The sequence below is a fragment of the Pseudophryne corroboree genome, chromosome 5 (assembly GCF_028390025.1).
Source record: "Pseudophryne corroboree isolate aPseCor3 chromosome 5, aPseCor3.hap2, whole genome shotgun sequence".
Classification (NCBI taxonomy): domain Eukaryota; kingdom Metazoa; phylum Chordata; class Amphibia; order Anura; family Myobatrachidae; genus Pseudophryne; species Pseudophryne corroboree.
Genome location: NC_086448.1, coordinates 76,563,891 through 76,577,324, shown reverse-complemented (window position 1 = coordinate 76,577,324; position 13,434 = coordinate 76,563,891). Strand labels below are relative to the sequence as shown.

At 45.3% G+C, this 13,434-nt stretch overlaps 1 protein-coding gene across 2 annotated transcripts in view; it reads left to right on the top strand.

Annotated features, from left to right (window-relative positions):
* The window catches only part of CALCR (calcitonin receptor), a 507,584-nt gene that overhangs the window by 397,164 nt on the left and 96,986 nt on the right, over nt 1-13,434 (top strand). For both annotated transcript variants that reach the window (XM_063924784.1, XM_063924785.1), the window contains one exon: nt 2,281-2,407. In XM_063924784.1, the coding sequence (XP_063780854.1) occupies nt 2,281-2,407 (127 nt within the window). The remainder of the gene's footprint in view (nt 1-2,280; nt 2,408-13,434) is intronic.

Sequence of the window (13,434 nt, the reverse complement as noted above, 5' to 3'; positions counted from 1 at the left end):
ACAGACTGGAAAAAACATTTGCTGGTGAGTGAGTTGCACACGAATTTGCAGCTGACCGGCGTGTGCAAAGCTTTTCGAATGGCGTACGCAGACTTCCACGGGGCGGGTTTTCATTCTGTCTGGCTGACAACTATCCGATCGCAAACCTCTGCAAATTTACAGAGGAGCAATTAGGTCTGAATTAGTCCCTAGATTGGGCTGTGTGCACTGGTGTGTCTGTGATAGTACTGGAACATCAGATTGCAAGCTCCACAGAGACAGGGAAGGGAGGGAGGGAGAGGGTACAAATTACCTGGGCCCAGGTCTGATAGAGGGGCCCAGTGGGGGCCCAGGTCCATGCCTTTTTTGATTAGGCCATGCCCCCTGAAAAGTACCTTAGCCCAGCCAGGCTCTCTACTGCCCTGGCTGGGAGACATGCCATGCTCCTGTGAGTGGGTGCTTCTGATATGCTAGACACGCCCCCAAAGAGGAGTGGCCAGCCCTTAGACTGTTGTGGTCACACACCCTCCAGTACGGGCAGGGAGGCCCAGGAAGTTGTTGTACCAGGTCCCAGGATTTCTCTTGGCAGCCCTGACAGGGGCTGTAGTAACTAAGTAACCATTGTTTGATTGTATAATGCTGAATAATATAAATAAAGGTACACATTAATACACATTTTATGACTAGAGCTAATATGCACATTAATGACTAGAACAAGGGCCCTCATTCCGAGTTGTTCGCTCGCAAGCTGCTTTTAGCAGCATTGCACACGCTAAGCCGCCGCCTACTGGGAGTGAATCTTAGCTTAGCAAAATTGCGAACGAAAGATTCTCAAAATTGCGAATAGAAATTTCTAAGCAGTTTCTGAGTAGCTCGGGACTTACTCTGCCACTGCGATCAGTTCAGTCAGTTTCGTTCCTGGTTTGACGTCACAAACACACCCAGCGTTCGCCCAGGCACTCCCCCGTTTCTCCAGCCACTCCCGCGTTTTTCCCAGAAACTGCAGCGTTTTTTCACACACTCCCATAAAACGGCCAGTTTCCGCCCAGAAACACCCACTTCCTGTCAATCACACTCCGATCTCCAGAACGAAGAAAAAACCTCGTAATGCCGTGAGTAAAATACCAATCTTCATAGCAAATTTACTTGGCGCAGTCGCAGTCCGAACATTGCGCATGCACAGTTAGCGGAAAATCGCTACGATGCGAAGAAAATTACCGAGCGAACAACTCGGAATGACCACCAAGGTTTGATATATTTGCCTGATTTGATTGGAATAAAGCTGGATACACACTATAAGAATATCTGTCCAATCTTTTCTGGTTGGAACAAAAATCTGGTAATTTACAGCATGGGATCAAATGACAATTGACCATTTGCTCCCTAACACTGGAAAATAGACAAAAATGGACGTTTAGACAAATTGGTTAAATCAATTTGATTTAAACCAATTTATCCGAATGACCATTTTGTCCATATTCCGGCTTTTGGGAGAAACTGAATGATCCTGAATTCTTTCCATAGTTACTTTTATGGGATTCATTCTACTAGCTCTATTTTTATTATCACGCATTTTGTGACTACAGACGCGTTTTGCCAGAGAAGAGCATTTATAGGCACGCGTTACCCAATCAAATAAAAACATTCAAAGACACAAATGATCCACAAAAGTAACATCATAAAAATGTCCCCTCACTTTCATGATTTCTGTAATGCATAATTCTGGTAACACCAAGCAGGGTTCTAGGAGAAAGGCAAAAAAGTAAAAAATCGGTGGATGGGCTGCTCCTAAAGGGCTATTGGCCAGGACATTTGTGTCATTGCAAGGCCTTGGGCGGTATTCAAATGCTGGGGCAGATGTATTAACCTGGAGAAGGCATAAGGTAGTGATAAACCAGTGATATATGTGCAAGGTGATAAAGGCACCAGCCAATCAGATCCTAACTGTTAATTTACATATTGGAGCTGATTGGCTGGTGCCTTTATCACCTTGCACATATCACTGGTTTATCACTTCCTTATGCCTTCTCCAGGTTACTACATCTGCCCCTATATATACTGTATCATGCCAAATCTCCTTTCTAAAGTGATCCCCGTTATTGCACCTATTGCGCCCGTAGTAATCGTGTTTAGCTGCGTAAAGGGTTGGGCGCCCTCGATACCCCGGGGGTAGTGAGCTGAAATGATGATACCACACCCGTCAGCAGAAACAGAACAGAAAGGGGGTAAAAAAAAAATGGAATACCACCCCTTCTGTTTTGCATTTTGTAAACTGCATCAATTTCTTATATCTCGTTGTAGGAGCCTCAGCTGTCAGAGGATAACACTGCATAAAAATCTGTTCTTCTCCTACGTGCTGAACTCTCTGTTTACAATCATTCATCTTACGGCCGTCGTACCTGATCTGAACCTGGTGAAGAGAGACCCTGTAAGTAGTTACATCTTACATCTATTTCCCTTACAGACCGTGGAGGATTCCGTCCAGACTCTGACATTTTTTTAAAAGGGCAATCACTTACCAGGCAAATCCATGCCCTGTAAGTGATTGGCCCTTTAAAGAAACGTCTGAGTGCAGCTGGAATCCTGCACATGGGCCAAACCTGGTACATCCTGCCCTCTATCTCCGTGTGTGTGTGTGTGTGTGTGTGTGTGTGTGTGTGTGTGTGTGTGTGCGCATGTGTGTGTGTGCGTGCGTGCGTGTGTGTGTGTGTACTGTAAATATTAACATTTTTGGAATGTTTGTACTGTAGGAGAATGTCTACTCAAATTATGCGTGATTCTGAGTTGGACGCCAGTGGTAAAGTGGATAATACTCCCGGATTCCAACACATTGGTCATGCTCAAAAGAGAGAAAAATGGCAATTGGACAAGCGCCATATCAGACTTACTCTAAGGGGGACATGTACTAAGCAGTGATAAAAGTGGAGAAGTGAGCCAGTGGAGAAGTTGCCCATGGCAACCAATCAGCATTGACATAACATTTATAATTTGCATACTAGTATAAACATATATAGAGCAGCTGATTGGATGCCATGGGCCACTTCTCCACTGGCTCACTTCTCCACTTTTATCACTGCTTAGTACATGTCCCCCTAAGTGACATAAATTCCTGTGAATGGCTTGATCTGTCTGTTGATGGACCACACTTTCTGTGAAATGGGCATTTCTGGGTGGCAATTGAGCAGTAATTCAACTTAGCTGGCTAGAGGGGAGAGGGCCTGGATGGAGATTGTGCATGCGCCCAGTGGCATTACAAGGGGGTGCGGCCCGCACCCAAATGTCACCCGCCATGGGGTGACACCAAAATCCCAGCTCCTGCTCAGTGACAGGAGCCAAGTGCTGCACTGTTACATTATGTGCCACACTTGGCTTCGGCTCCTGACACTATGTAGGAGCTGGAACTGCAGACACGGCACTCCCCGGGGGGCAACCCCACCTCCCGAACCCCCGGAGTGACGAAAAAACAGGGGTCGGGAATTGGGATGCAAAGCCCCACCCTCCCATGAAGCCCCGCCCCTCTCCACGAATTTCCCGCGCCCTTTTCCCAGCACTGCACTGGGTGTACTTAAAGTAAGTGACGCCTCTGCATGTGCCCCTTCCCTTTTTAATACAGTCCAACTTGATAGAAAGCCATAGTCGTATAGAAAAGCCGATGCATCCGTTTCACAATCAGGATTCAGGCCCATTATATTTGTCATTTTTGAAGATTTTCAGTATTAATTGTAGTTTAGTTACTTTATGTCCTTCATTAATAAGATTGAATAACACTTGCATTACAAAGTAAACCAAACCGATCTTCCAATCTACTGTGTCTCAGGAAAACTTTATTGCAACTATCTTTTTGGATAATAGATTGATTGTAGTCTATGGGGGTTATTCAGGTTTGTTAGCAAACCAAACAAGCACACTGTTGGGCAAAACCATGTGCACTGCAGGTGGGGCAGATGTAACATGTGCAGAGAGAGTTAGATTTGGGTGGGTTATATTGTTTCTGTGCAGGGTAAATACTGGCTGCTTTGTTTTTACACTGCAATTTACGTTTCAGTTTGAACACTCCCCGCCCAAATCTAAATCTCTGGTTTTGCCCATTAGTGTGCTTTTTTGGTTTGCTAACAAGCCTGAATTAGACCCTATGGGGGTCATTCCGAGTTGATCGCTAGCTGCCGTTGTTCTCAGCGCAGCGATCAGGCTAAAAAAATCGGCATTTCTGCGCATGCGTATGCACCGCAATGCACTGGCGCATCGTATGGGTACAATGAGCATCGTGGGTTTGCACAGAGTGTAACGATCATTCCAGTCGCACGGCCGAACGCAGGAAAATTGACATGAAGTGGGCGTTTCTGGGTGTCAACTGACCGTTTTCAGGGAGTGCTTAGAAAAACGCAGAAGTGGCAGAAAAAACGCAGGCGTGGCTGGGCGTTCGCTGGGCGGGTGTGTGACGTCAAAAGCCGTCCCTCTGTCGTTAGAATCACCGCACACAAAGAGTAACTACAGGGCTGGTCTTGTTTTGCACAAAAGAGATTTTGCAGGCGCACTGCTGCACAGGCGTTCACACTTCTGCGACAATGCGTTTGCACGGCTGCTAAAAACTGCTAGCGAGCGATCAACTCGGAATGACCCCCTATATCTGTATTAGGAAGTCCTTGAGTATTTGGTGGAACTGGTTTTCCCATTGAGTGAGCATGCAAGAAGTAATTATATTACTTGAAATATGTTTTCATGCAGATTGGAGTTGGAGGTCTATTGGCTTCTAGAGCTCACATAATGAAAAGCCTTGTTCCGTGAACAGACATACAGTACAGGTTTATAAGCTGTATTGGGATGTCAAGCTGATAGATTTAGATTTGTAGGTTTAATCTATGTGTCATTCATGGGTGAAAGTATTGTTACCATAATGTCTTGGGAACAAAATTAATGAGATTGATTATATTGTAATTTGTATGTCACACGGAAAAACTTTGCCATACTATGTGTCAAGAATGTATATCCAAATATACACATGGGGTGTGTCATCAGATCTGTATACGTTTAGTGGAGTAGAACAACTTGCATTGCAGTCATTCTGGATTTCTCATTATTACACTCTACGATGTAAATTAATAATAGTTTAATAATAAAAGAGGCAAAAAGTACAGGACTGTAAAACTCAGTGTGTGAAAACATTGTTGCAACTATGGGGGAAATTTACTAAGCTCCCGATTTTGACCGCGATGCCGTTTTTTCATCAAAGTGTCATCTCGGTAATTTACTAAGCAATAATCAAGGCAGTGATGAGGGCATTCGTAATTTTTTGCAAGTCCAAGAAAAAAATTACGAATGAATACACCATCGGTCAAAACGCGGCTGTTTAAGTATGAATCTCGGTAATTTACTAAGAAGTGCAAAGCAAAAAACAAACAAACACTGCCGTGAAAAATTACAACTCGTAAAAAAAGTGCAAAAAAAAAACAGACCTGCTTTTTTTTTCCGTGATTGGATAGGCATGCAGGGATCCATGAGATCCGTGCATGTATATCAGTGGGAAGGGGTGGCAAAGTTGTTATTTTATAAAAAAAAAATGCGTGGGGTCCCCCCTCCTAAGCATAACCAGCCTCGGGCTCTTTGAGCCGATCCTGGTTGCAGAAATATGGGGGGAAAAATGACAGGGGTTCCCCCATATTTAAGCAACCAGCATCGGGCTCTGCGCCTGGTCCTGGTTCCAAAAATACGGGGGACAAAAAGAGTAGGGGTCCCCCGTATTTTTAAAACCAGCACCGGGCTCCACTAGCTGGACAGATAATGCCACAGCCGGGGGTCACTTTTATATAGTGCCCTGCGGCCGTGGCATCAAATATCCAACTAGTCACCCCTGGCCGGGGTACCCTGGGGGAGTGGGGACCCCTTCAATCAAGGGGTCCCCCCCCCCCAGCCACCCAAGGGCCAGGGGTGAAGCCCGAGGCTGTCCCCCCCCCATCCAATGGGCTGCGGATGGGGAGGCTGATAGCCTTTTGTGATAATGAAAAGATATTGTTTTTAGTAGCAGTACTACAAGTCCCAGCAAGCCTCCCCCGCATGCTGGTACGTGGAGAACCACAAGTACCAGCATGCAACGGAAAAACGGGCCCGCTGGTACCTGTAGTACTACTACTAAAAAAATACCCAAAAAAAGACAAGACACACACACCGTGAAAGTAAAGATTTATTACATACATGCACACAAACATACATACATACTTACCTTATGTTCACACGCAGGTCGGTCCTCTTCTCCAGTAGAATCCAAGGGGTACCTGTTGAATAAATTCTACTCACCAGATCGCGGGTCCCAGGGTCCTCGGGGCATCCATTTGTAATCCACGTACTTGCATAAAATAAGAAAACGGAAAGCCGAGCCACGAACTGAAAGGGGCCCCATGTTTTCACATGGGACTCCTTACCCCGAATGCCAGAAACCCACTCTGACTTCTGTCTAAGTGGGTTTCTTCAGCCAATCATGGAGCGCCACGTTGTAGCACTCTCCTGATCGGCTGTGTGCTCCTGTACTGCATGACAGGCAGCACACGGCAGTGTTACAATGTAGCGCCTATGCGCTCCATTGTAACCAATGGTGGGAACTTTCTGCCCTGCGGTTGACCTAAAGTGACGTCACCGCTGAGCAGAAAGTTCCCACCATTGGTTACAATGGAGCGCATAGGCGCTACATTGTAACACTGCCGTGTGCCGCCTGTCACTCAGTACAGGAGCACACAGCCGATCAGGAGAGTGCTACAACGTGGCACTCCCTGATTGGCTGAAGAAACCCACTTAGACATCAGTCAGAGTGGGTTTCTGGCAGTCGGGAAAAGGGGATCCATGTGCAAACATGGGTCCCCTTTTAGTGCGTGGCTCGGGTGTCCGTTTTGTTATTTTTTTCAAGTACGTGGATTACACCTGGATTCCCCGAGGACCCTGGACCCCTGGATCTCATGAGTATAATTTCTTCAACAGGTACCCCTTGGATTCTACTGGAGAAGAGGACAGATCCTCGTGTGAACATAAGGTAAGTATGTATGTATGTGTGTATGTATGTAATAAAATTATACTTTCACGGTGTGTGTGTCTTGTGTTTTTTTGGGTATTTTTTTAGTCGTAGTACTACAGGTACCAGCGGGCCCGTTTTTCCGCCGCATGCTGGTACTTGTGGTTCTCCAAGTACCAGCATGCGGGGGAGGCTTGCTGGGACTTGTAGTACTGCTACTAAAAACAATATCTTTTCATTATCACAAAAGGCTATCAGCCTCCCCATCCGCAGCCCATTGGATGGGGGGACAGCCTCGGGCTTCACCCCTGGCCCTTGGGTGGCTGGGGGGGGGGACCCCTTGATTGAAGGGGTCCCCACTCCCCCAGGGTACCCCGGCCAGGGGTGACTAGTTGGATTTTTGATGCCACGGCCGCAGGGCACTATATAAAAGTGACCCCCGGCTGTGGCATTATCTGTCCAGCTAGTGGAGCCCGGTGCTGGTTTTAAAAATACGGGGGACCCCTACTCTTTTTGTCCCCCGTATTTTTGGAACCAGGACCAGGCGCAGAGCCCGATGCTGGTTGCTTAAATATGGGGGAACCCCTGTCATTTTTTCCCCAATATTTTTGCAACCAGGATCGGCTCAAAGAGCCCGAGGCTGGTTATGCTTAGGAGGGGGGACCCCACGCAATTTTTTATTTAGATTTTACAGTGTTTAATTAAAAAATAAAAAATAAAGAACCCCAGCACGGATCACACAGATCCGGCCGAGATTAATTGTAAAAAAGTCGGCAGTGTTTTGCTAATCACTGCCGTAAAAAACAAAAAAAAAACACGAATGACATCGACATCGGAAGAAAAGAAAAACCCGAATACGACAGCTTAGTAAATTAGTCGTAATAAATTCAAAAAGTTGCAGTTTTACACTTTCGATGTCATTCGTGATTGAACTTTGACCTTTTTCCGAAAATTACGAATGTTAGTAAATTTACCCCTATGAATTTGTTTTGAATGTATCAAAGGTGTCTATATAATAGTTACATGCTTGCTTTTTGATTATTATATTCTTTACATCAGCAACTTATATAAAGTTGATTTATTTTTTTAATAATGGAAGTCAGTTCCATTTTTATGACAACAAGCAGCAATATTCTTGCCACAAATAGGCAACATATGGCCCTATTATTGTAGAACTACAAGTTCCAGCATGCTCTGCCATCCTTTCCACACCAACTGGAGAGCCACTGACATTTACCTCTGAATGCAGCATGAGTGATACTGCAGTGCTTCCGATATAACCGGATTCTAAAATGACGCATCCAGCTTACACAAACCGTTATTATTACTTGTTGGAGATGATGTGTGTGCAGGTGTTGATAATGATATTACAGATGTATATATGCACACACCAGCAGATGACGACCAGCCCAGTCTCCCAGTTTGGTTTGTTGAAGGATAGCAGGTACAGCTGTACTCACTGTTACATGCACACTGGTGATGGAGTGTAGCTTGAGCAGATCTGGGTTTCATACAGCTCACCAGCCGGTGAGTGTATGCTGCAAATGGGTGGTAGTACAAGGATGCTGGAACTGGGCCATAACAAGGAGTGAGCAGTGGGGCTGCTGCCCAGGGCACAAAGTTGAAGGAGTGTCATGGTCGCTGCCATGATGGCATCTTGGAGAGACAGCCCACTGCTTTTACCACCTTGTGGGGTGCATGAAGATAAACTCCCAAATACATGGAAAGATGCTGCCCACATCTTACTGCTCCCAGTGCTACCCTGGCACATGCTGCATGTGTAATAAAGTGATGTTATGTGAGCTGCTTGGGTGGGGTGTCAAGGGACCCATCTGCAGGGTTGGACTGGCCCACAGGGGAACAGGGGAAACCACCGGTGGGCCCTACTGACTGTGGGCCCTCCTCCTTCCCTAGGGAACATGTTCCAGACTATCCTAGTGCACTGGATTTATGCATTATACATATGTTACATTATACTTCACAATAATTTGGTTTATTATATATTTACCAAGGGGCACAGAACATGTAATGGTTAGCCAAACTCTGTGTTGGCTGGCCACACCCCCACTGGAACCTGGCTACACCTTTAAGCATGGGCCCCTACAGCAGCATTCCCCCGGTGGGCCCTTCATGCCCCAGTCTGACACTGCCCATCTGTGTGTGTATGTGTGTGTACAGTATTTGTGTGTGTGTGTGTGTGTGTGTGTGTGTGTGTGTATGTGTGTGTGTGTACAGTATTTGTGTGTGTGTGTGTGTGTGTGTGTGTGTGTTCTCCAGTAAACACCACCACTATGTTTTCTCACAAATCTTTTTCATCTCATGCTTGCTGTATTGCAGAAACCTTCTTCCCTGTAGTGAAAATAAAATTAAGAAAAAAGGGACATGAAATGGTAATTAGTGGTGCAAAAATTGTTGTCTCACCCCTGGAACCAGGTCAGGCCTCCATATAAATCTTGGTGATTTTCTTCTCTGTGGATAAGAGAAGTTTTAAACACGTCAGAATCAGACAACATTCACTGCGAAACGTCAGCCCCTTACAGAAGCGTACTTGTTTGCAAAGCCTTTTACTGTGAATGTAAATTCCATTATCAATCCAAGGGGTATATGTAATAGAGACCAAGTTTGCGGGAGGTGCGGGATGCCAGCTGATCTCGGACCTTTTTTTTTTAAAGCAGCGATCATTTATAAGGGATGGTTTTGCCTTTTAAACGATTGCCACTTTAAAAATATGTCAAGATCGTCCGGCATCCCACACCTCCGGCAAACTCCGACTCCATTACATATCCCGCCATGACTCAGTGGTACCTGAACTTTGACATAATTGCTGTATATAATTTATGTAAAGGTGATGGAGGATTGCCATGGAAATAAGCTTTTCTATTTGTGTGTGTGTGTGTGTGTGTGTGTGTGTGTGTGTGTGTGTGTGTGTGTGTGTGTGTGTGTGTGTGTGTGTGTGTGTGTGTGTGTGTGTAGTTACCAGCCTGTCAAAATGACGGAACAGCATAACAGTAATGTCAGTGCCGGTGGCTGTGCACACCCGAACGGAGCAACGTTTACATTGCTCTGTCGGAGACCATCTAGTGACCACCGGCGCGCAAAACACTTGAATCCCCACATAGAGGTGAGGAGCAGCCTTTACACTTTTATTATATAGGATATATACACAGTATATACTGTATAGTGGCCAAGCATGCAAGTGAATATGGAAACCTGCAAAACCTCTTTATGGCTGGCATACAATACTTATAGCTAAATTAATAAATGAAGGTCACTGATGATGATGATGATGACACCATGGTGGGCAGAGAGCCAATGCTACCAGTGGAACCATGGGGAAGACAATAATTGCGGGATAAGGAATCTTTATTGTTGAGGACCTACCACAATTGATAAGAAATATGCCCCACTGTGAGCCAACTGTACAGTATATGGAACAGCTGGAAGGGCTATGTTACTATGAGTGTAAAGGAGACATGTACCCTTGCCCCATCAGGACAACCTACCACAGTGGCAAACGCAGGATTTATAGAGGGGGAGGTTCCAAATGCTATCTGCAAATATCAAACTCTGCGGAACATGGAAAAAAGTATAGATGATCTATAGTATAGGCTGTATCAAACATATTTAAATTCTATAAATAATATAAGTGGTCAGGAAAAGGTTAAATATACTATAATAAATAAAGGCACAAACATTATGGAACTAGTACTGCACTTTCTAAGCACACATTCTCCCAGCTCATGGTAAGGCTCCTGTCTCTTCTTTCTGGTAGCTACTCTTTGGTCCAGTGCACTGAATGAGGGCTATGAACCACACATACAGCAAACTTGGTAGAAAAAGCTGCTAAAACTGGGCATGTGCAGCAGCTCTGCATGATGCAGGCTCAAGTAATCGTATTATATACCGTTACTATTGTTGTCATAATTTGCCACTTGCCAAGGGGAGGGGGGTTTCTGGGCATCCGGAACCCCCCGGCGTTTGCCTATGTACTATTTCACATTATGGTAATGGTATATGCAAGGGAGAGTCGATGACATAGGTACAATAGAAAGGTAGACGATGCCTTGTTTCAGAAAATTTATGTGTATTGGGGGTAATTCCGAGTTGATCGTAGCTGTGCTAAATTTAGCACAGCTACAATCTTCTTCCCTGACATGCGGGGGGACGACCAGCACAGGGCTAGCCCGTCCCGCATGTCAGTCCGGCCCCCACTCACAGAAGTGCAAAGGCATCGCACAGCGGCGATACCTTTGCAATTCAAGAGTAGCTCCCGGCCAGCGCAGCTTTAGCGTGCTGGCCGGGAGCTACTCATCGCTCCCCGGCTCGCAGCGGCTGCGTGTGACGTCATGCAGCCGCTGCGGCTCGCCCCCCGTTCGGTCCGGCCACGCCGGCGTTGGCCGGACCAAACCCACGCAGCGGCGGCCAAATGCTGCCGTTCCGCCCCCATTAAAATGCAGCTAGCGAATGGGTCAGAATGACCCCCATTGTTCCTAGCCTCCTCACACAGGGGATACTAAAATCACCTATATTCCACTGGGTCTGATTGATAAAATAGAAAGAAAAAAAAGTACCTACTGTATCAATATAAATATAATTAGCTTAGTTGATTTACTAGTCCTTATGCTGAACTATTCATTGGTACAAGTTTTAAATCTAAACCCATCCACAGATTTAATGTTAGCCGGCTTCCTAACTCTAATCCTGCCCACGCGTTAATAATGTATGCGCTCGGCCGCCAAATCGGTCCATTTGCAGATAATTAAATGTGCCGTGCGTGCAGTGAAATTAAAATACATTGTGATACTGGCTAATAAAGCAATGGAAATAATGATGCACTGTAAAAACATGTTGGCAACGCAGCTGAACGTAATGATGTGGAGGCACACAGACATGATATTCTATGCGGAAAGCTGTCAAGTCTTCCTTTTACTGAACTGAGAGTAAAATACTGACTTGTGTCTGGCGGAGAAAGAGGCACCGAGGATCATTCAATCCCAGAACTTTAATAGCGAAGATTAACATAATCTATTGTTTGAGCCAATGCAGTCAGGCGACACAGTTTTACGGAGTACAACAAACTACATTCCTAGGGAAACCCTGTTCTACTGATTTAATACCAGGACACCAAGTAAAGTAATCTCCTTAATGCTGTCATTACAATAAAACAGAAGTAAGAGTAAGAAATAACAAGAAATAAGACCTCTAATGCAGCATTAAGTGAATATGCGGATGTGTCGCTGGGAAGCCAGTTCTCGATCACGGTGACCTCAATGACTTTGTTTCTGGCACCGGTCGTTTTTCAAAAAATAAGTTATGGGTCATTTAAAAAACTGGACATCTGTAAAGCTGTAGGACAAATGATCTTTTGTGATGGCATATGCCTCCTTTTGCGCAACTGTACACAGTTTTGCTGAGAACATTGATTTGCTGCGGTGTGCAAATGTTTCCAACATTGGGTGTATTTGAAATTGGGGATGGGGTGTGTTTGTCCATACTTACAGTGCATCCAGAAAGTATTCACAGCGCTTCACTTTTTCCACCTTTTGTTATGTTACAGCCTTATTCCAAAATGGAATAAATTAATTTTTTCCTCAAAATTCTATACACAATACCCCATAATGACAATGTGGAAAAAGTTTTTTTTTATATTTTTGCAAATTTATTAAAAATAAAAAAATTAATTGAGCTCAGGTGCATCCTGTTTCCACTGATCATGCTTGAGATGTTTCTACAGCTTAATTGGAGTCCACCTGTGGTAAATTCAGTTGATTGGACATGATTTGGAAAGGCACGCACCTGTCTATATAAGGTCCCACACTTGACGGTGCATGTCTGAGCACAAACCAAGCATGAAGTCAAAAGAATTGTCGGTAGACCTCTGAGACAGGATTGTCTCGAGGCACAAATCTGGGTAAGGGTACAGAATGAAGGTCCCAATGAGCACAGTGGCCTCCATCATCCGTAAAAGGAATAGGTTTGGAACCACCAAGACTCTTCCTAGAGCTGGCCAGCCATCTAAACTCGATCGGGGGAGAAGGGCCCTAGTCTGGGAGGTGACCAATAACCCGATGGTCACTCTGTCAGAGCAACAGCATTCCTCTGTGGAGAGAGGAGAACCTTCCAGAAGGACAACCATCTCTGCAGCAATCCACCAATCAGGCCTGTATGGTAGAGTGGCCAGACGGAAGCCACTCATTAGTGAAAAAGAACACGGCAGCCCGCCTGGAGTTTGCCAAAATGCACCTGAAGGACTCTCAGACAATGAAAAAAAAATTATCTGGTCTAATGAGACAAAGATTGAACTATTTGGCGTAAATGCCAGGCGTCATGTTTGGAGGAAACCAGGCACCGCTCATCACCAGGCCAATACCATACCTACAGTGAAGCATGGTAGTGGCAGCATCATGTTGTGGGGATGTTTTTCAGTGGCAGGAACTGGGGGACTAGTCAGGATAGAG